Source organism: Capricornis sumatraensis, chromosome 1 (genome assembly GCF_032405125.1).
Source record: "Capricornis sumatraensis isolate serow.1 chromosome 1, serow.2, whole genome shotgun sequence".
In the NCBI taxonomy this organism is placed as follows: domain Eukaryota; kingdom Metazoa; phylum Chordata; class Mammalia; order Artiodactyla; family Bovidae; genus Capricornis; species Capricornis sumatraensis.
Window position 1 is genome coordinate 241,643,243 of NC_091069.1, and position 24,740 is coordinate 241,667,982.

At 40.8% G+C, this 24,740-nt stretch overlaps 1 protein-coding gene across 1 annotated transcript in view; it reads right to left on the minus strand.

The window, feature by feature from the left end:
* LOC138079620 (inhibitor of carbonic anhydrase-like) overlaps positions 1-7,538 on the minus strand; it is a 45,834-nt gene extending 38,296 nt beyond the window's left edge. Inside the window, exon 1 of the mRNA XM_068972308.1 lies at positions 7,434-7,538. Within this exon, the coding sequence (XP_068828409.1) occupies positions 7,434-7,476 (43 nt within the window). The 5' untranslated portion in view covers positions 7,477-7,538. The remainder of the gene's footprint in view (positions 1-7,433) is intronic.
* Between the last annotated feature and the right edge of the window lie 17,202 nt (positions 7,539-24,740).

Below are 24,740 nucleotides of genomic sequence, written 5' to 3' on the forward strand. Positions count from 1 at the left end.
GTACCAAAGAGCAGGGAGTGCAAAAAGAGAGGAGAAAGAGAGAAATAGAGATCCCGAATTTTCACACCCTGGAGATTCTGGCTAATTACCAATCTGATCATTGTGGAGGCCAGGCAAGGACAACTGCTAGGGAAAAAGAATTTAATGGGGACCTTAAACCAAGCATTTCACAGAGTTCAAACGGGGTTAAGAATCATCTGAGTTCACACCATTCAGAGTGGAGAAAATCTTATTGAGTAAATAGTGCATTTTTGAAAGATTCCAGAAGTAAGCTAAACTAGATCTGGAAAGAAAAGTAATCTAGACACAGCCTAAACATCTTGAAAACTAATCTTAAACATTAAGCTGATCTGAAGACATTATGAGTGCCTGCCAGAAAAAAGGTTGATACCCCTTAAATTAAAAACAAATCCAGTACTCAGTAAGGTAAAATTCACCGTGTGTGGCAACCAATAAAATTAATACACATGCGAAGGTGCAGGAAAATGTAAACCATAACCAGGAGGAAAATCAGCCAATAGAATCAGACCCACAAGTGAAAGAGATGAGGAAATTAGCAGAAAATAACTTTAAAACAGCTATTTTAAATGTTGAAAGTATGCTCAGAGATTTTTTTTTTTTAAAGCATGGACATCAGTGCTGCCAGTGGATGTGGCACGTCCTCTCTGCTCTCACACTAGTCGTGTGTCACCACATGCACCCTGAGCATGCAGAATGATGCCAGCAAGTGTGAGGACCTGCACTTGCCGTGGAAATGCTCCACCAGCAACTGTAACATCAGTACCAAGGACCGTCCAGATGAACCTGGCCAAGGCTGACAAAATGACAGGCAGCTTCAAAGGCCAGTTTAAAACGAGGCTATCTGTGGGGCTATTCGCAGGATGGGAGAGTCAGATGACCAGTCAAGGCTTATGGCATTGTGTAAAAGAACTTCTGACTGGAGAGGATCATGGAAATGTGAAATATTTTTCATAAATAGTGACCCCCCTCAGAAAAGAAAAACATGAGCATAATGAGGATACAAATGTCAGATGTAAAGAGCCAAAAAGAATAGCTAGAGATAGAAAATCTGAAATGAAAATTCCATTGGGTGAGATTAACAGATACTACAGAAGAAAAAAGATGATCTGGAAGACATTATTAGAAACCATCCAAAATGAAGCAGAGAGAAAAAAGATCGAAAACCAAACGATCTGAGCCTCAGTGATTTATCATAGTATCAAGTGATCTACCATACGTGTAACTGGAGTCCAGGATAAAGAAGGAGGGAAGGGACAGGAAAAAACATGGGAAGAAATATTCAGTCAGAATATTTCCTAATATTATGAAAACTACAAACTCACAGTTCTGAAGCAACCAGAGAAAAGAGGCAAAATTAGGTACAGAGGAACAAAGACAACAAATATCTCAGACTTTTCGTCAGAAACCATACAAGTTAAAGACAATGGGATGATATCACTCGAGTGCTGAAAGAAAGATAACTCACTAACTTAGAAATCTACGACCAATGAAAACAACTTTAAGAATTGAAGGAAAAACCAAACTTTTCCAGGCAAACAAATGTCTAGAGAATTAGGGTTCAGCTAACTTGCACTACAATGAATGTTAAAGGAAGTTCCAGACCCAGGTGGTTACACTGATGAATTCTGTCAAACACTTAAAACAGAAATCTCACCAGTGTTACACAAACTATCTTGTAAAGTAGAGGAGAAAGTAATACACCACGAAAATATTTCTTATGTTCATTGGGAAAATATTTCCCACTGTTCATTGCAGCACTGTTTATAATAGCCAGGACATGGAAACAACCTAGATGTCCATCAGCAGATGAATGAATAAGAAAGCTGTGGTACATATACACAATGGAGTATTACTCAGCCATTAAAAAGAATACATTTGAATCAGTTCTAACGAGATGGATGAAACTGGAGCTGATTATACAGAGTGAATTAAGCCAGAAAGAAAAACACCAATACAGTATACTAACCCATATATATGGAATTTAGAAAGATGGTAATGCTGACCCTGTATGTGGGACAGCAAAAGAGACACAGATGTGTAGAACGGACTTTTGGACTCTGAGGGAGAGGGAGAGGGAGAGGGTGGGATGATTTGGGAGAATGGAATTGAAACATGTATACTATCATGTAAGAAACGAAGTGCCAGTCTATGTTCAATACAGGATACAGGATGCTTGGGGCTGGTGCACGGGGATGATCCAGAGAGATGATATGGGGTGGGAGGGGGGTTCATGATTGGGAACTCATGTACACCCGTGGTGGATTCATGTCAATGTATGGCAAAACCAATACAGTACTGTAAAGTAAAATAAAGTAAAAATAAAAATTAAAAAAAAGAAAAAATATTCATTTTCTAAAGACAACATTAACTTGATACCAAGTCCAAACAAGGACAGTAAAGACAAAGTAAACTACAGCCAAATATCCCCCATGAACACAAATACAAAAATCATTTACAAAACATTAACAAATTAAAAAATATTAATAAATCAAATTCAGCCAAAATTTTTTTGAGTGCATGAATACACACACACACACACACACACACACACACACACACTTATCCCTTACCCAGGAATGAAAAGTTGAATTAAAGTGCAAAAATTAATCAGTATAGTTCACCATATTACAGAGTAAAACAAAAAAATCCATATGATAATCTCAATAGAACAGAAAAGGTACTAGCCAATTCAAAATTCCAAAGTAAGGGTAGAAAGAAATGTCCTTAACCTGATAAAGAGCATATACAAAAAAATCACACTCACTGTCATACATAATGGTGAAAGACTGAATGCTTTCCCTTTCAGGTCAGAAACAAGTCAAAGATAGACATTCTCATCACTTCTAACATTGTAATAGAGGTCTTAATCATAACAGTGTAATAGAGGTCTTAATCATTTTAACAAAGCTCAAGAGAGGAACAAAAGGTACACAGATTGGAAAAGAAGATACAAAGTTGTCTATATTCATAGATAACATGTTTCTCTACAAGAAAACTTTAAGGAATAAATGCGTTTAGGAAGATCATCAGATTTGAGGTCAATATACTGAAATCAACTGGATCTCTACAATGCTAAAAAGATAAAGAATACAAAAATGAAACTTTAAAAATACTACTTACAATGACATATCTAGAGATAAGTTCAACAAATTATGAATAAGATCTGTACATGAAAACTACAAAATATCCCCAAGATAAAGGAAAGAAGACCTAAATAAATAGACATAGAATGTTCATGGATTAGAAAACTCAATATTAAGATGTCAACTCTCCTCGAAATAATGTATAAATGCGATCCCAATAAAATCCAAACCTAAATCTTTTTATAGAAATTGATAACCTGATTCAAACCTGTGTTTGGATATGCAAAATACCTAGATGGCCAAACCAGCCCTGAAGTAGCACAATAGAGCCAGAGGATTTATACTATCTGATTTCCAGACTTACTATAAAGCTGTAGTAACCAAGGGAGTATGATCTTGTCATAAGGAGCGACTAAAGCTTAATGTAACAGAACAGTCTAGAAATTGACCCATATAGAGGCAGTAGGGCTTCCCTGTAGCTCAAATGGTAAAGAATCTGCCTGCAGTGCAGGAGACCCAGGTTTATTCCCTGGGTCAGGAAGAGGCTCTGGAGAAGGGAATAGCTATCCACTCCAGTATACTTGCCTGGAGAATCCCATGGAAGGAGGAGCCTGTTGGACTACAGTCCATGGGATGGAAAAGAGTCAGACTGAACTGAGCAACTAAAACTACGACTATACTATAACACTACTACTATTATAGAGACAGTAGATTTTCAACAAAGCTGCCAAGGTAATTCAGTGATGAAAGGATATTCTTTTCAAAAATAAAAAATAAAGAAGCTCTCAAAAACAAGTCCTGGAAAAACCAGATATTCATATGAGAAACATGAATCGCAACTCTTTCTTTATACCACACACAAAAATTAACTAAAAATGCACCATAAACCAAAATACAAAACCCTAAGCTATAAAACTTCTAAAATAAAACAAAAAGGAAAACACTGCAACTTGCGGGGCTAGCCAGTTATATTTTTAGAGATGACACAAAACATAATAACAAAAAATAAAAATTAGGTAGGTGAACCTGATCAAAATGTAAGACATTTGCTCTTCAGAAGAAATCATTTAGAAAATGGAAAGCTAAGCCACAAATATGGTAAATAATTGTAATACATCTATCCCTGGTAGCTCAAACAGTAAAGAATCTACCTGCATGCGGAAGACACAGGTTTGATCCCTGGGTTGGGAATATCCCCTGGAGAAGGGAATGGCTGCCCACTTCAGTATTCTTGCCTGGAGAATTTCACGACAAAGGAGCCTAGTGGGCTACAGTCCATGGAGTCACAAAGAGTTGAACACGACTGAGTAATATGTAAGTAAAGTGTAAGTAATACTCTTTATCTGACCAAGGACTTCCACCTAGAAAATATAAAGGGCTTTTTAACTCAAGAAGTCAAATAATCCAGTTGAAAAATAGGGAAATATTTGTACAGATACTTTATAAAAGAAGATATGCAAAAAAATCTTCAGCATTATTACTCTTCAGAGAAATGCAATTTAAAACCATTATGAGCTACCACACGAATCTATTAGAAAGGCTAACTGTGAAAATACTGACAACACCAAGTGTTAGCAGGATGTAGAGCAACTGAAATTCTCATATTGCTGGTAGGAATGTAAAGTGGTACAACTACTCAAAAAAACCTGACATTTTCTTAACAAGTTAAACATGCACTTACCATTATGACCCAGCAATGCTACTCTTAAATATTCACCCAAAAGAAATAAAAACATACGTCCACCCAAAGACTTGGATACTAATAGTCAAAGCAGCTTTAGTCATAATACCCCCAATCTGAAGACAATCTAAACATCCACTAAGAAACTAGTGGAAAACAAACTATAGTAAAGACATCGTGAAATACTATTAAGCAGTAAAAAGGGGTGAACAACAATGTGGATGAATCTCTGAACAATTATGCGGAATGAAATTAGCCAGACACAAAAGACTAGGGACTGTATAATTCCATTTACGTGAAATCTTAGAAAAGGAAAAACTTATCTAAAGTGGGAAAAAAATGGGAATGACTAGGAAGGGACAGTGGACAGTTTGAGAGTGACGGAAATGTTCTGTGTTTTGATTGTGGTGGTAGTTATATGGGTAGGCATGTTGTTGAAATTCATTGAACTGTATGTGTACATAAAGAAAGGCATTATATTAAATGTAAGTAAAAGTTATTTTAAAAAGAAAGGGAGTGTATGTGAGCAAGCTAAGGGTCAATGGAGTCAAATGGCCTAAACTAGACCAGCCATCAGTAACACTCCATCAGATCATGTGACAGTTTCAAGAAGGGGTACTCAGAGCCCACCTCGAATATTTCAATCTGGTAGCCCATGCTCACTGTGTGGAGAAATCTCTTCCCAAGAGAGCAAAAGATCGAGAAAGGTGGCAGCCAAGGTGGAGACACAGGCTGTTCTGAGCCCCTGGTTCTTGGCTCTTTCAAGGTGTCCTAATCACCAACTCCTCTCCACTGACAATTTTAGTTTAAACTAGTTTGGTCTCATTCCTGTCATCTGCCACCTGAAGCATTTTTATTGGAAAAGAACACTGAGCTTTGAAGAGAGCCGGTCCCCAATTCCAGCCTTGCGCAGCACCAAGAGGGATGAGATGTTGGGGTGGAGTGGGCAGAGGACAGAGGAGAGGCAAGCTCTTGCCTCTGTTTAGTAAACACAGAGCTGACTGGGAGAGTGAACTCTTAGTCAGTGCCTGACACCGCCAGGAGAAGGATGGAGGGAAACAAACAACACAAGCACTGTTCAGGGAGAATGGGGCGAGACCAAGAGGCTGCTCTATAGATTCCCTGCGGCCATAGTTGGACCACAGCAGCAGCAGCCCGGCAGCCCTCCTCAGCCCCTGCAGAGCTCCCTCTGTGGCCCTAGAGGCCAGCACTTGGCCCGGGAGGCCCAGAAAGCACTCCTTGCATTTCCTGCCTTCTGCCCAGCCCAGGTTACCCCTCCCCCCATAACAGATCCGCTGCCCCAGAAATGACTTAAGACAACCTGAGACCTGACAGAACCAGGGCTGGACAGAACCCAGTCGTTCAGCCTGGGAGGGCTTCCACCTGCATGAGCTCAGTGACTTTGTACTGTGACCTTCCTTACAGTTACCCAACCAAGAGCCCCCTTCATTTAAGTGCAGGATTTTTTTTTCCAGTGATAACTCACCTGTGCCTAGAGCTCTGCCCTTAGGCACGTGACCTCACGTCAGGTGCACAGCAACTGTGTTTGCTGCGAAAAAGTAATTTCTACCTAACTGAGGAGTAAATTAGCTCAGAGAGGGCAAGGGACCACTCAGAGTCACATGGCACTGAGTGGCAGGTGGATCTCATTCTAGGGCGGCTGTTTGTTCCCTATATTTCTCCATCTCTCTAGTGTATGGTAGGGATGGGAGGCATTGTATGTTCAGAGTAGGAAATATCCTTCTGGTTAGACACTTGACAAGATTACCTCACGTGCTTCAGCCCCTCATTAATAGTCTGTGAGTCCTGGGGGAAAAAATCCGTTCTCTCCTCTGACCCTGTTTCCTCCCCTCTACATGGGATGAACAGCCTTCAGGCAAGGGGTCAGGAACATTTTTCAGAATTGTCTACCGAGGCAATGACTAGCTTTGTGAGCCATACCGTCTCTGTGGCAGCTAATCACCTCTGCCTTAAAGCCTGAAAGCAGCTATTGTTGTTGTTGTCATTGTTTACTCACTGAGTCAGGTCTGACTCTGCGACTCTATGGACTGTACCCAGGTTCTTCTGTCCATGGGATTTTCCCGGCAAGAATACTGGAGTGGATTGCCATTTCCTCCTCCAGGGGAATCTTTCCCACCCAGAAATCAAACCTGCGTATCCTGCATTGGCAGGAGAATTCTTTACCACTGAGCCACGCGGGAAGCCCAAAAGCAGCCGTAGATAGTACTTAACTGAATGAGCCTGATCCTGTTGCACTGAAGTGTTATTTATGGATGCTGACGTTTGAATTTCATTTAATTCTCATGAGTCAATACTAGTTTTCTTTTTGTTTTCTTCCACCCATGTGAAGATGTAAAACCCATTCTTAGCTCAGTCTGCTGTATATAGGCGGCTGGCGGAATTTGGCCGGCTGGTCATAGTTTGTGAACTCCTGTCCTAGGCTATAGCGTTTCTTCAAGGGCGACTGACTGTCAGGTGTACTGATGCACCTCCGCGGGTGGAAGGCACTTTGCAGCCAGCCAGACTCTGGGCTGCTTCGAAGCCGCTCTAGCCCAGGCAGTGTAGCGTCCCGCTGTGGCTGACCCTCTGCTGGTACCCGGTCCCCATCCTAGGGGGCCGCCCTCCCCCAGCTTCCAGCGCGCACTCACCCAGGGCGCCCGCGCACAGCAGGGAGCAGATGACGAGTCTCATTCTCCTCGCTGGCGCGCGACACCTACCCGGCTCCCGGGGCCTCAACTAGCTTTACCTGCCCGCGAGGGGGCGGATCCGCCGCCTCGGAAGGGTTCGCTCTTCCGGCGGATCGCCCTCGCCACACCCTCATCCCTTGCGCGGGCATCTCGCCAGCCGGGCCTCGGCTGCATCTCTGCCCAGCGCCAGGAACTGCGAGGCTGGGTCTCCGCTCGCCAGCTAGAGCCGCACCCAGATATATGAGCCGCAGCAACCCCGGAGCCCGTTGGAGAGAGACACTGAGGCCCAAGGTGAGAGTGACAGCCTGGGCCCCAGGTTAGTTACTAGAATGCAGGTTCCTTGACTTCCAGACCTAGACAGCAGCTCTTGCGTGGCCGTCCCTTTCGGGACTGAGGGGCGGTAGACGAGGTGAAACCTGTGGATCCCTCCTCTAGGATCCACAGGTTTATATGTGGATATATGTTGTATATACACACGTATATACAACATTTTGAGCACAATTTTCAGCGATCCTCAGAGTCTTCCTTCAAAGCGTCTCGGATGCCCACTCCAGGTCCCTCCCAGAAGCTCTCCAATCCCCAATTCCCATAAAATGGTCTCCTGCAACCCTGTCCTGAAGGCTGAGATCTGGTGAAGCGCAGGTGCAGACTACGGAAGACTTCCTCCGGAAGTCTGTGAACTCTGCCTGGGGCAAGTCTTCCGAATTTAGAGAGAAGTTAAAAAATTTTTCTTGAATGTAATAAACATACATGAAACTTCACATGTCCCAAGTATAAAACGATGCATTATCACCAAGTGAGCACAAGCGCATAACACAAGAAAAGGAACGTTAATAGCGTGGGATGCCCCTCCTCGGTTACTTCTTCCCATCTTCCCATAAGTGTATCCATTATCTTGACTTGTAGCAACACAGACTACTTCTTCTGTTTGTTTAACTTTACAGACATAGGATCATACCATATGTACAATGTTGCATCTGGCTTCTTTCACTCAAGGTTATATTTGTAAGATTCATCTACCTTGCTGTTCATGCGCAATCCCAGGCTTGGTATTGTATCAGTTCAGTTCAGCTCAGTTCAGTCGCTCAGTCCTGTTTGATTCTTTGGAACCTCAAGGACTGCAGCACACGAACTCCCGGGGCTTGCTCAAACTCATGTCCATTGAGTCCGTGATGCCATCCAGTCATCTCGTCCTCTGTCATTCCTTTCTCCTGCCTTCAATCTTTCCAGGATCAGGGTCTTTTCCAATGAGTCAGTTCTTCCCATTAGTGACAAAAGTCTTGGAGCTTCAGATTCAGCATCAGTCCTTCCAATGAATATTCAGGACTGATTTCCTTTAGGATGGACTGGTTTGATCATCTTGCAGTCCAAAGGACTCTCAAGAGTCTTCTCCAACACCATAGCTCAAAAGCATCAATTCTTCAGCACTCAGCTTTCTTTATGGTCCAATTCTCACATCCATACATGACTGCTGGAAAAACCGTAGCTTTGACTAGACGGATCTTAGTCAGAAAAATAATCTCTTCTTTTTAATATGCTGTCCAGGTAGATTTAATATGCTGTGGTAGATTTTCTTCCAAGGAGCAACTGTCTTTTAATTTCATGGCTGCAGTCACCATCTGCAATGATTCTGGATGCTATGATCCTAGTTTTTTGAATGTTGAGTTTTACGCCAGCTTTTTCACTCTCCTCTTTCACTTTCATCAAGAGGCTCTTCAATTCCTCTTTGCTTTCTACCGTAAGGGTAGTGTCATCTGCATATCTAAGGTTATTGATATTTCTCCTGGCTATCTTGATTCTAGCTTGTGCTTCATCCATCCTGGCATTTTGCGTGGTGTAATCTGCATATAAGTCAAATAAGCAGGGTGACAATATACAGCCTTGATGTACTCCTTTCACAATTTGGAACCAGCCCATTGTTCTATGTCCAGTTCTAACTGTTGCTTATTGATTTGCATACAGATTTCTCAGGAGACAAATGCAGTTTGGTATTTTTCACAGTTTGTTGTGATCCACACAGTCAAAGGTTTTGGCATAGTCAATGAAGTAGAAGTAGATGTTTTTTTATGGAATCCTCTTGCTTTTTGCATTATCCAATGGATGTTGGCAATTTGATATCTGGTTCCTCTGCCTTTTCTAATTCCAGCTTGAGCACCTGGAAGTTTTCAGTTCATATACTGTTGAAGCTTCACTTGGAGAAGTTTGAACATTACTTTGCTAGCCTGTGAGATGAGTGAATTGTGCAGTCATTTGAACATTCTTTGGCATTGCCTTTCTTTGGAATTGGAATGAAAACTGACCTTTTCCAGTCCTGTGGCCACCGCTGAGTTTTCCAAAATTGCTGGCATATTGAGTGCAGCACTTTCACAGCATCCTCTTTCAGGATTTGAAATAGCTCAACTGGAATTCCATCACCTCCACTAGCTTTGTTCATAGTGATGCTTTCTAAGGCCCACTTGACTTCACATTCCAGGATGTCTGGCTCTAGGTGAGTGTGAGTGATCACACCATTGTCATTATATGGATTGTGAAGATCTTTTTTGTACAGTTCTTCTATGTGTTCTTGCTACCTCTTCTTAATATCTTCTGCTTCTGTTAGGTCCATACCATTTTTGTCCCTTATTGAGCCCATCTTTGCATGAAATGTTCCCTTGGTATCTCTAATTTTCTTGAAGAGATCTCTAGTCTTTCCTATTCTATTGTTTTCCTCTATTTCTTTGCACTAATCACTGAGGAAGGCTTTATCTCTCCTTGCTTTTCTTTGGAACTCTGCATTCAAATGGGTATATCTCTGGGTTATCCCCTTCCTTTCCCAGAAACTTGGCACCTCTAATGTCTAATGCTCTTAAATAGATGTTTTCTGGGGCTTTATCCACATCTGGATGTGCTCAACAAGAGCACGGTTCTTATACAGGCTACTTCAACATGACAGAAGCACAAATGAGGACAACATTAGCTACTAATTTTTAATCTTTTATTTTTTAAAATATTCTAGCATATTGTTAACTGAATGAATGAATTTTACAGGTTATTGTGCTCATTTACAACTGTTCCAACTCCTCATTTATTCATACCTTTGAAAGGAAATAGGGTCTAACATTTTTCTTGTTTTACATGCTAACTCTAAGTTGGAAAATAGTGTCTCAAGGTGTAAGGCTCAAAAAATTGTCAAATAGGTGAATAAATGCACATAAAGGATTATCTCAAAAGTAGATTGAGCAATCTTCTCTGTAGGCCAGTGGACAAAAACTAAATAGGGTCAAGAGGTGAGCATTTCTCTTAAGGTTAATGATCTGCCTAAAGCTAACATAGCCTAAAACCAGTAGCCCAAGATACCCAGTGACCTCTGAGTGGGGCAAACTCTGGAAAATTCCTATTTATTGTAACCAAGTCATATTGCAAAGGAAGGACATCCATAATCCTAAAGCCATCAATGTTGCTTTGACATAATCATAGCAGCAGAGCAGGTTAGATTGTATCATAGGAAACAATTTAAAGACTTCATGACGACCTTTGAAAAATTAGGAATTTGTAAATTTATCATAACTGTGTGCCAGGCACTAAGCTAAGTGTTTTTCAAATATTAATTTATAGTAACCTCATAAGTTACTATTATCATCTCCATTTCATACAGGAAGAAAGTGAAGCACCAAGAGGTTAAGTAACTTGCCTGAGGTCAGACAGACAGTACATGTCAGAGCCAGTATTCAAGCTAGGCAGCCTGCTTCCAAGTCCATGCTCTTCCTCATGTGGCCTCTGGCATTTATCTCTGAACCTATTTCACTCTTTCCTCTTTCCAAGGGCCTTTGGGATAATAAAAACAGTTTTGAAATGGTAACACATTTGTTTAAACCCTGGCAACTTCAGAATTGATTAGGTTGGTACTAGTTGACATAACAGGTGAAACTCCAAATGTCAATGGTTTAACATAACGGAAGTTGGCTTCCTGCTAGTATAAAGCCCAGTTGGAATCAGAGGTCTTTTTTTGTTGGAGAGTCAGTGGTGCCGGGTGGGGGGGGGGGGTCCACCTTCATAGCTCTGGTTAGTCAATCAGAGATACAGGCTAAGAGATGCTCTGCCATTTTCAACATGTGGTTTCTAAGACTGCCTTGTGTGTTGACACCTAGAATAAGGAAGTATGGGAGGTACAAGAGGTTTCCATGAACCAGGTCTGAAAGTGCTATACATCACTTCTATTTATGTTCTATTAGCTATAACTCAGTCACATGACCCCACGGAGATGCAGACAGGGTGGGAACTGGAATCCCTGGCTCAGCAACTTTGTCCCAGCCACAACATGCACTATCAAAGAGGATCACATGTCTTTGGTATTTTGTCTTAGTTTGTGTTTCCCCAGAAAACACACTTTTAGATAAGACTTTTAAAATGTTTCATTTGGTAAAATAAAAAATATTTGCTAAAATTAAGTTAGAGAATAGGAAAGAGAGACAGGGATAAAAAGGCAACCAAAGGATGTACTGGCAGGTCAGTTAGCACCATGGAGACTGGAGCTTAATTCCGCTGGGGAAACTCTGGGAGCGAGGGTGAAATAGCCCATCCAAGAGGCTTGCAAACAAGAGTCTTTGTACACCAACTCCTGTCAGTAATCGTTTGAAGGTTTTTTTCCCCCATGGGTCATAAATCCCCTTGCTTCCTGGGCTACTGTGCAGATGGCAAAGCCAACTCCTGGTGTCACAGAATGCTTTCATGCAAAGAAACACAGGTGCTGGCAGTTGGAAGTTTCCCAGTATGCCTGTGAGTGGTAAGGCTGAGGGGATATATATGGGATACTAAGGATCTGCTACAGTCTCTGCCAGAATCCACTGGATGGTCCAGTGACATATGGACTGAAAAGATTGAGTGCTGCTCAGCCCTCATCCCCACCAATCACATGGTGATATATAATAGTGGAGCAAGGACAAAACAACTGCAGTAAAATTTCTTTTCAGAAAGTTCTGGAAAGAGGGGATTCCTAGCTGTTGCTGATCAGTATCAACTTTGAAGTCCTACTGGAGAGGCACTGGATAGTTCCTCTTCCTGACTCGGGCTCTGCTCTCTGAAAGTAGTTCCTTTGCTCAGTGTTCTCCAAAGACCCTCTTGGAGGGTCCTCCTTCTCTATGCTCCTCTCTAACCAGGTCTAGATAGGGTATTGAGAAACTAGCGCTCCCTGAAGGCTGTATGACTTTTCACCCACTTCCTACTATGCAAGCTTAAAAATTATATTAAAGTTTGAATACTCAGAATTTCTGGTCTTCTTCACAGAACAATGACCTCAAAACCTTAGTAACCTTCAGATCTACTTGCTCCCAGTTAGTTTCACACATAAAAGACAAAGGCAAGGCCTGGGTGATGAAGCTGGTGAAGATACATGAGACATATTTATTGATTCCATAGATAGCAAAAATAGAAGAAGCCAAAGGTGCTAGCTCCCTGGGTCCTTACCCACACACTGAAAAGGATGACACCAAAGAAAAGGGGCTGGTGACTGCAACTGAGATTGGCAGTCCAGTTGCTCATCACTGGGGAACCAAATCTAGATCATAGCTATGTGGTTTTATATTCTGCAGCTCTATTCTGAGGGGACAGTGCAGAGAGCACGCTTTATCAGAATCTGGGAGGTGATGAGAAGCTATCTCATGACATTCTTCTGGGGCAGGTGGGAAGACAAGTGGGAGGTGGCCTCCACCCTCTCATGTTCCAGCAGGATCACAGAGTGTTTGGCTTAGATGTGCTGCAGTTTCAACCTTCACCTGTATGGATACATACAAGTTTGCCAGGAAGCCATGGAAGAGCTGTTCCCCTACAGTAGTTGCCACACTCACAGTTATTTTCAAGCCTGATTGCTATTCTTTACCTCATACCTGTTTCTCTCTCAATTAATAGTACCTAACAATCACTTCATGGTAAATAGATGTGGGGAAAGTGGAAACAGTGACAGATTTTATTTTCACAGGTTCCAAAATCACTGCAGATGGTGACTGCAGCCAAGAAATTAAAAGACACTTGCTCCTTGGAAAAAAGTTATGACAAACATAGACAGCTATTAAAAAACAGAGACATCATTTTGCCTACAGTGGTCCATGTAGTCAAGCTATGGTTTTTCCAGTAGTCGTGTATGGATTTGAGAGTTGGACCATAAAGAAAGCTGAGCACCAAAGAATTGATGCTTTTGAATTATGGCACTGGAAAAGAGTCCCTTGGACTGGAAGGAGATCAAACCAGTCCATCCTAAAGGAAATCAGTTCTGAATATTCATTGGAAGGACTGATGCTGAAGCTCCAATACTTTGGCCTCCTAATGCAAAGAGCTGATTCATTGGCAAAGAACCTGATGCTGGGAAAGATTGAGGGCAGGAGGTGAAGTGGGTGACAGAGGATGAAATGGTTGGATGGCATCATCAACTCAATGGACATGAGTTTGAGCAAACTCTAGGAGATAGTGAAGGACAGGGAAGCCTGGCCTGCTGCAGTACATGGGGTCTCAAACAGTCAGACATGACTTAGAGACTGAACAACAACAAGCCAGGTTGAGTAGGAGGCCCATACGCTTATGTAGGTCTATCTCACATGGATGGGCTATAATGTACATTTGTTCTGGAAAACTTCTCTCAGGTTTCTTTTCATTTTTAGGGCCTAGATGCAATCAGCTTTTCCAACCTTGCAAAATCCAAGTTTTGGATTTGTAAATTCCTTTTACTTCTTGCATGTAAACAGGCTAATCCTTCCCTGAGTTTAGCACTTTCTCATAATACCAAATTAAATGCAGCCAATAGCAACTAATGCATGCTAGTAACATCCTATTTCACCTCCTCCTCCTCCACTTCAGTGGATTCAGTTGACCTATATGTTCTACCTTCCAGGTATGAAGACAACAGTCTAAATAAATATTTTGCCACCACAGAGACTATTTCTATCGCAAGAAAGATCATTTACTAACCTCATTTTTAAATTATACATCCCCTTATTTGTACATAGTCTTTGTGGTGGCAAAATATTCATTTAAACTGTTGTCTTCATACCTGGAAGGTAGATCATAGGCCTACTAAGTGATGAAGTGTAGGAGGAGGAAGTAAAATTAACCTCATTTTTAAATTGTATATCCCCTTATTTATACATGGGTCTTCCTTAGTAGCTTAGATGGTAAAGAATCTGCCTGCAATGCAGGAGACCCAGGTTAGTTCCCTGGGTTGGGAAGATCCCCTGGAAAAGGAAATGGCTACCTACTCCAGTATTCTTGCCTGGAAAATCCCATGGACAGAGGAGCCTGGTGGGCTACAGTCCATGTGGTTGCAAGGAGTCAGACATGACTGAGCAACTAATGTCAATGTTATTTGTATGTATTTATTCATTCACATCACTAGAAACAAATATAAAACCCTATCACTGAAAAAGTCTGGTTTTAGTTTATGTTGTAGTTTTCAGAAATCTCATCGATGTAGCAAAATATAACAGGAAATATTCATATTCATATTACCAATATTTAAGAAATAACTATCTTTTTATATTTGTTTCCTGCATTTTTTTCATTTTACAAAAGATAAATTTCCCTTTAGGCTTAACCCAAGCAAAGTCTAGAGTGTCTGGCTCTAGGTGACAGAAGTGCTAAGGAAACAGGAAGGTGAGGGGAAAGTTAATGCCCAGATCCCATCTTCAGAGGCAGCTTCTTAAGAGCACATCACAACTGTTCTGTGCTTTCACTAACATCTTCATGGGTGAAAATCCATATAACTGTTTTCACCCTTTCCTAAAGGATTACTCTTCAAGCAAACTTTAACGTGAATCAGAATCATTCTGAAGGCTTGTTGAAACACAGAGCAGCAGCTGCATCCTGGAGCTCAGCCGGCCTGTGGTTGGACTCATGAAGGTTCATTTCTAATAAGTTCTCAGGTGATGATGGTGCTGCTGGTCCAGACACTACACAGCATACACAACCACTGCTCTAGCCAATGCCCTAGATTAACCAGGGCACCTCAGAAACAGATAAAGACCATTTCTGCCCATGAGATGACACAGATGGCAAAACTTGTCACCTGGCCTCTTATTCCAAAGAGGAGGTCGACTCCCCTGCTATTCAAAGTCAACCACTAAAAGCTAAACAGTTAATTTCATTCTCAGATGGTAAAGAATCCACCTGCAATGCAGGAGACCTGGGTTCACTCCCTGGATTGGGAAGGTACCCTGGAGAAGGGAAAGGCTACCTACTCTAGTATTCTTTCCTGGAAAATCCCCATAGACAGAGGAGCCTGGTGGGCTACAGTCCATGGGGTCACAAAGAGTCAGACACAACTGAATGATTAAACACAGCACATGACTCCCGTCTTCCTCCTCTGAGGCCTTCACTAGGTCCTAGAAATGTCAAGAATGGGCTCCTGTCCATTGCAGAGACGTGTGGCAGCCTGTGACAAGGAGCACTGTGGTGAGTCAGGAAGGACAGGGCGATTCCAGTCATGGTGCCTCTGAATAACCCCAGGCGTGACCACTTTCTGGCTGTGTGGTCAGTCCCTGAGCCTCACTTTCTCATCTACATGATTTGAGAGGTGGCTACCCTCTCATAGTTGAAAGACAGTGTGGGGAGGGGGTGGTTGGAAAATATCAGGTAAATATCCACTCAGTTGAAAGATATTGGAGGAGGCTTGGTTGAAAGATACCAGGGAATAATCACTCAAGAGAAAGATACTGGGGGTAGGGGAAGGTGCTAGTTGAATAATACCAGGCTTTGCTCAGTTTTGTGAGACTAAGTGGTCTGTAATGAGTAGTTGGATATAAGACTGATCTGATGCTTTTCCTCAGTTTGGCTGCCATCATAGCATTTGTTGGGATAAAAGTGAGGGTATTACATGAGAGCTTTGCTCTGAAGGAAAGGGATAAGGCTTTTCCCAGCTGCTTACTGTTTTCTTAGGCAACTGAGAAATTTACAGTGGTGGAGGCAGACTCCTCATACCACACAGTGGTCCCATAGGGAAACCCCACTCATTCATTAAAACACTTTCTCATCCAGGGGTCACAAATAGGAATTGGCCATTCAGTGATTTGAGCACCCATGGTGGTCTTAGATCACAGAAGGGAGAAATTGAGACATGTGAGAGGGCTGAAATGCCTCTAAGGTTAACCCTAGAGGGTTAAGTTCACAAGCAGTGCACTGGCTTATCACACAATTTCATTAGTGCATTTTAATCTCAAAAACTCAACTTTAAAGTGGGAAATACAGCCTCTCCAACACAGAAACAAGGGATATCAGAAAGCCAGCCTCTAACTGACACCCAAGCTAGGGTTAAGGACATACAAACTTATACTCAATTGAGCAAATTATACTAAAGAAGAACTCAACCTAAAAAAGTCCAAATCAGGGTTCTTCTGATATTCAAAAATGGCTATTTTTGTGGACACAGAAAAAGCCAGCCACAAATCAAACAAACTGAGTGGAATGCTTACTTTGATTGGTATTTAGAAGCCACTAAACTAAAAAAGGCTGCTAGAACTCTGTCTCTTCTTTTGCTCCTCCCACCTATCTTTTTCTATCTGAATTGCCTGATTCAGATGCTGTATCTTTTTCTTTTCCAAGTCGTCTGCCTACTGTTGCTTTTTCTTCCCCAATAAAGGAAGAAAAAAAAATCAGAAGTGATTATAACTCCCTTTAAGGAGGAACCTATTGCAGGGAGAGATGACCCATCCTTAGTGTTTATAACCCACCCAGGACCTAAGCAGAACTTTAGAGCCTTAGCTAAGGAATTTCCAATCCAAGTTAGGATCCATTAGGATTTGCTAAGGAATTTGAGTTACACATCTGGACTTATAAGTCTGGGTTTTCAGATCTATATCAATTAATATAGCTGTTAGTTTCTGAAAGCAAAGCAAGGGAATGAATTTTAAAAAGCAGGATGTAAACATTCTTTAATGGATTTTGAACCACAGGCTCACACTGAATACAAAGAATTAGCTCAGAAATTTCTAGAACTTATCCCACAGGTTTTTCCAAAAAGAAAAAAAGGACCAGAGATTCACCAGTGCAAGCAAAGATCAGATGGATCAGTTCTAGATTATTATGAAAGGTTTGAAAAAAAACTTTTAAGCAATATTCTAGCTTGACACCTGAACCATTCTCTAAACACCAAAGCAGCTCCTTGTTTAACTCTGCTTTTTCAGAAGGCTTAAAGAAGCATTTGACTACTCTAGTCAAAGGATAACCTAGATTGGTCAGAGTTACAAACAAATGCCCTTGTTACATTGGCTGACCAATGTTTCACAATCATTAAAAAAAAAAAAAGTAGGGGGTATCTACAAAAATGATCAACCTTTAATTGTGCCAATGCCTGTTGACGTTTAACTGACTCCTGTTTAATTCCCAACTAGTAGAAAAAGCTAGCTTGAAAGAAAAAAAGGTATATATATGTATCTTCAGAATTCTGACCCTGAGAGAATAAGGCCTACTAGGAAAATCTGATTTTCTCTTCCTGTTCCTTGAGCCCAGAGTTCTAAGGATTATTTATTCTATCTTGACCATCTCTAATTCTTGAAACAGGGGGAGAAAGGGGATAGGAAAAATTATTTAACTTATTCCAATTATTATTTACAAGTAGTGAGCTGTATATTATGATACATGTTTCATGACTAAGGTTAGAAAATGAAGCTATGAGATCCCTTGTTGTATCTGTCTGGATATATGTGTGTCTCAATATGCGTGTTTGGATAATATTTCTGAGGTTGTCAATGAGCTCTACTTAATTGAATTAAAGAAAATCAAGTATTTATATAAATTCTGAAAGATATAGAAGATAACTGGCCAGAATTAATTTCAGATTTATATAAGCTGGGAAATATTCAATATTAAATTAATACCTGATATTAATGTTTTTAAGTTTTTTGACCTAATTAATATAGACATGTCTTTAGAGTCATCAACATTAAGTATAATACCTTTTGCATCTAGATTTAAATAAAATCTTGTTATAGCTATTGCAACTTTGTCAGCAAGGAAGGTAACTTGATGTGAAGGAACTTCAAAGGAAAGAAAATACAAATAATGCAAGAGCTCTTAGAAAAACTTTATTAAGAATAGTTATGCTTAGAACTGTCTATCTAAAATAGTCTCTCCAGATTCTGGTAACTTGAAATTCTAGAGTTGTGCTGAATTATTAAGTGATGGAAGTTTATTGAATAGCTAGGTCACTCCCAAATAAAATAAGATATTGAAACATTAATTACTAAACACTGGCTTCCTCTTTCAGAAACACTAAAGATATTTTGGGGAGCAGTGCTAAGATGGCGGAGGAATAGGATGGGGAGACCACTTTCTCCCCCACAAATTCATCAAAAGAACATTTGAACGCTGAGTAAATTCTGCAAAACAACTTCTGAATGCTGGCAGAGGACATCAGGCACCCAGAAAAGCAGCCCACTGTATTTGAAAGGAGGTAGGAAAAAATATAAAAGATAAAAAGAGAGACAAAAGAGGTAGAGACAGAGATGCATCCCAAGAAGGGAGTCTTAAAAAAGAGAGGTTTCCAAACACCAGGAAACACTCTCACTGGCGAGTCTGTGGCGAGCCTTGGAACCTCAGAGGGCAACATAACCAGGAGGAGAAATAAATAAATAATTAAACCCCACAGATTACGTGCCCAGCGGTAACTCCCAGTGGAGAAGCAGCGCAGACACCAGCATCTGCCACTAGCAAGTGGGGGCTGGGCAGGGAGGCACAGGCTGCATTGCTTAGAGTAAGGAACGGGCCTGAATGCCCCGAGGGCAATCTGAGGGAACTAACTTAAGATAGCAAACCAGATTGGGATAGCTATCCCATGAAAAGCCCTAACCTACAACACTGCCAGGCCCACTCACAGAACGAAGGACTGAGCAGAGCTAGCTAGCTGTGGACCGGCCCATGCCCCGCTGGAGACAGGCAGGTGAGGGCAGCCAGAGCCAGAAGGGGGCAATCGCGGCCCCAGAGAGGCATCATCTGCCAAACTGCAAGCAAGCTGCATTGCTAACCAAGACTTCTTGGGATTCTGGACTGTCGACATCCACTGGGAGGGTCGCAGCCACAGATCAGCTCCCCAGAAGAGACACATGGCACACCTGAAAAGGTGTGCCGGTTGTACACCCAGAAAACCAAGCAGCAGGGACAGGGGAGGTGATAAGTCACAGCGACTGTGCTCACCAAGCTCCTGGTCACCTGAGCTGCTCAGACCTGGGACGGCCACAAAACACAGGCCCAACTGAGTCTGCGTCTTTGTGGAGTACCTGAGTACCTGAGCGGCTTAGACCTGGCAAGTGCATACAGCCCAGGGCCAGCCTCAGACAGTTCCTGGCAGAGAAACCTAGAGCCTAAGCAGTGTAGACAGGGAAAGCACACAGGCTGTGAGCAGGGGCAAACCCAAAGTGGCTGAGACACTGCGAGCACACGCCAGTGTTGTTTGTTTGCAGTGTTCCCCATTCCCCACAGCACGACTGAACAAGTAGCCTAAAAAAGTGTCACCACCGCCCCCTTGTGTCAGGGCAGAAATTAGACACTGAAGAGACCAGCAAACAGAAGAAGCTAAAACAGAGGGAACCGTCTTGGAAGTGACAGGTGCAATAGATTAAAACCCTGTAGTTAGCACCGACTACATAGGAAGGGGCCTATAGATCTTGAGAAGTATAAGGCAGATCAAGGAACTATCTGAAAATGAACTGACCCCAAACTGTCCATAACAACACCAGAGAAAGTCCTAGATATATTTTTACTGTTATCATTTTTTTAATTTGTAAAAAAAAATTTTAAATTTTAAGTCCTCTATTACTCCTTTAATTTTCATTTTTATAACCTCTATTACTTAAAAAAAGACCCTATTTTTAAATGCAAACTCATACATATACATTTTATAATTTTTGTGACTTTGTTTTTTTCTTTAATATTGTATTTTTGAGAATCCAACCTCTACTCTAGATTTTTAATCTTTGCTTTTTGGTATTTGTTATCAATTTTGTACCTTTAAGAACCCAATCTTCATTACCCATTTTTACCTGTGAGCAAGATTGCTGGCTTGACTGCTCTCTCCCCCTCTGGACTCTCCTTTTTTTCCACTATGTCTCCTCTATCTCCTGCCCCACCCCTTCTCTTCTCTACCCAACTCTGTGAATCTCTTTGTGTGTTCCAGACAATGCAGAACACTTAGGGAACTGATTGCTGACTATATCTGTCTCTCTCCTTTTGAGTCTCCCCTTTATCCTCCTGGCCACCTCTGTTTCCTTCCTCCCTCTTCTCTGTATGCAGACTGTGGAGAGCACATAAGGAAGTGATTACTGGCTAGCTTGCTCTCGCCTCTTTTGATTCCCCCTCCTCTCCTCCTGGTCACCTCTATCTCCCTCTTCCCTCTTCTCTTCTCTTTTCCCTGTAACTCTGTGAAACTCTCTGGGTGTCCCTCACTGTGGAGAAACTTTTCATCTTTAACCCAGATGTTTTATCATCAGTGCTGTATAGATGGAGAATTCTTGAGACTACTGTAGAATAAGACTGAAAATCAGAGGCAGGAAGCTAAAGTCCAAATCCTGAGAACACCAGAGAACTCCTGACTCCAGGGAACATTAATTGATAGGAGCTCATCAAATGCCTCCATACCTACACTGAAACCAAGCGCCACCCAAGGGCCAACAAGTTCCAGAGCAAGACATACCATGCAAATTCTCCAGTAACACAGGAACATACCCCGGAGCTTCAGGGCAGCCCAAAGTCACACCAAACCAATTGACATCTCATAACTCATTACTGGACACTTCATTGAACTCCAGAGAGAGGAAATCCAGCTCCACCCACCAGAACACCGACACAAGCTTCCCTAACCAGGAAACCTTGACAAACCACCCATCCAACCCCACCCACAGTGAGGAAACTCCACAATAAAGAGAACTCCACAAACTGCCAGAATATGGAAAGGCCACCCCAAACACAGCAATATAAACAAGATGAAAAGGCAGAGAAATACCCAACAGGTAAAGGAACAGGATAAATGCACACCAAACCAAACAAAAGAGGAAGAGATAGGGAATCTACCTGATAAAGAATTCCAGATAATGACAGTGAAAATTATCCAAAATCTTGAAAACAAAATGGAGTTACAGATAAATAGCCTGGAGACAAGGATTGAGAAGATGCAAGAAAGGTTTAGCAAGGACCTAGAAGAAATAAAAAAGAGTCAATATATAATGAATAATGCAATAAGTGAGATCAAAAACACTCTGGAGGGAACCAATAGTAGAATAACGGAGGCAGAAGATAGGATAAGTGAGGTAGAAGATAGAATGGTAGAAATAAATGAAACAGAGAGGAAAAAAAGAAAAATGAATTAAAAGAAATGAGGACAATCTCAGTGATCTCTGGGACAATGTTAAATGCCCCAACATTTGAATCATAGGAGTCCCAGAAGAAGAAGACAAAAAGAAAGACCATGAGAAAATACTTGAGGAGATAATAGTTGAAAACTTCCCTAAAATGGGGAAAGAAATAACCACCCAAGTCCAAAAAACCCAGAGAGTCCCAAACAGGATAAACCCAAGGTGAAACAACCCAAGACACATATTAATCAAATTAGTAAGGATCACAACACAAAGAACAAATATTAAAAGCAGCAAGGGAAAAACAACAAATAAGGCACAAGGGGATTCCCATAAGGATAACAGCTGATCTTTCTTTCTTTCTTTTTTTTTTTTCTGATCTTTCAATAGAAACTCTTCAGGCCATGAGGGAATGACAAGACATACTTAAAGTGATGAAAGAAAATAACCTACAGCCCAGATTACTGTACCCAGCAAGGATCTCGTTCAAATATGAAGGAGAAATCAAAAGCTTTACAGACAAGCAAAAGCTAAGAGAATTCAGCACCACCAAACCAGCTCTCCAACAAATGCTAAAGGATCTTCTCTAGACAGGAAACAAAGAAAGGGTGTATAAACTCAAACCCAAAACAATACAATAAATGGCAATGGGATCATACTTATCAATAATTACCTTAAATGTAAATGGGTTGAATGCCCCAACCAAAAGACAAAGACTGGCTAAATGGATACAGAAACAAGACCACTATATATGTTGTCTACAAGAGACCCACCTCGAAACAAAGGACACATACAGACTGAAAGTGAAGGGCTGGAAAAAGATATTCCATGCAAATAGAGACCAACAGAAAGCAGGAGTAGCAATACTTATATCAGATAAAATAAACTTTAAAACAAAGGCTGTGAAAAGAGACAAAGAAGGACACTACATAATGATCAAAGGATCAATCCAAGAAGAAGATATAACAACTATAAATATATATGCACCCAACAAAGGAGCACCACAATATGTAAGACAAATGCTAACAAGTATGAAAGGGGAAGTTAACAATAACACAATAATAGTGGGAGACTTTAATACCCCACTCACACCTATGGCTAGATCAACTAAACAGAAAATTAACAAGGAAACACAAACTTTAAATGATACTCTAGACCAGTTAGACCTAACTGATATCTATAAGACATTTCACTCCAAAACAGTGAATTTCACCTTTTTCTCATGTGCTCACAGAACCTTCTCCAGGATAGATCACATCCTGGGCCATAAATCTAGCCTTAGTAAATTCAAAAAAATTGAAATCATTCCAAGCATCTTTTCTGACAACAATGCAGTAAGATTAGGTCTCAATTACAGGAGAAAAACTATTAAAAATTCCAACATATGGAGGCTGAACAACATGCTGCTGAATAACCAACAAATCACAGAAGAAATCAAAAAAGAAATCAAAATATGCATAGAAATGAATGAAAATGAAAACGCAACAACCCAAAACCTGTGGGACACTGTAAAAGCAGTGCTAAGGGGAAGATTCATAGAAATACAGGCTTACCTCAAGAAACAAGAAAAAAGTCAAATAAATAACCTAACTCTACACCTAAAACAACTAGAAAAGGAAGAAATGGAGAACCCCAGGGTTAGTAGAAGGAAAGAAATCTTAGAAATTACGACAGAAATAAATGTAAAAGAAACAAAATAGACCATAGCAAAAATCAACAAAGCCAAAAGCTGGTTCTTTGAGAAGATAAATAAAACTGACAAACCATTAGGCAGACTCATCAAGAAACAAAAGGAGAAAAATCAAATCAATAAAATTAGAAATGAAAATGGAGAGATCACAACAGACAACACAGAAATACAAAGGATCATAAGAGACTACTATCAGCAACTATATGCCAATAAGATGGACAACGTGGAAGAAGTGGACAAATTCTTAGAAAAGTACAACTTTCCAAAACTGAACTGGGAAGAAATAGAAAATCTTAACAGACCCATCACAAGCACAGAAATTGAAACTGTAATCAGAAATCTTCCAGCAAACAAAAGCCCAAGACCAGACAGCTTCACAGCTGAATTCTACCAAAAATTTAGAGAAGAGCTAACACCTATCCTACTCAAACTCTTCCAGAAAATTGCAGAGGAATGTAAGCTTCCAAACTCATTCTATGAGGCCACCATCACCATAATACCAAAACCTGACAAAGATGCCACACAAAAAAAGAAAACTACAGGCCAATATCACTGATGAACATAGATGCAAAAATCCTTAATAACATTCTAGTAAACAGAATCAAACAACACATTAAAAAGATCATACACCATGACCAAGTGGGCTTTATCCCAGGGATGCAAAGATTCTTCAATATCCGCAAAATCAGTCAATATAATACACCACATTAACAAATTGAAAAATAAAAGGCATATGATTATATCAATAGATGCAGAGAAAGCCTTAAACAAAATTCAACATGCATTTATGATAAAAACCCTCCAGAAAGCAGAAATAAAAGGAACATATCTCAACATATTAAAAGCTATATATGACAAACCCACAGCAAACATTATCCTCAATGGTGAAAGTTTGACAGCATTTTCCCTAAAGTCAGGAACAAGACAAGGGTGCCCACTCTCACCACTACTATTCAACATAGTTTTGCAAGTTTTGGCCACAGCAGTCAGAGCAGAAAACTAAAAGGAATCCAAATTGGAAAAGAAGAAGTAAAACTCTCACTGTTTGCAGATGACATGATCCTCTACATAGAAAATCCTTAAAGACTCCACCAGAAAATTACTAGAGCTAATCAATGAATATAGTAAAGTTGCAGGATATAAAATCAACACCCCAAAATCCCTTGCATTCCTATACACTAATAATGAGAAAATAGAAAGAGAAATTAAGGAAACAATTCCATTCACCATTGCAATGAAAAGAATAAAATACTTTGGAATATATCTACCTAAAGT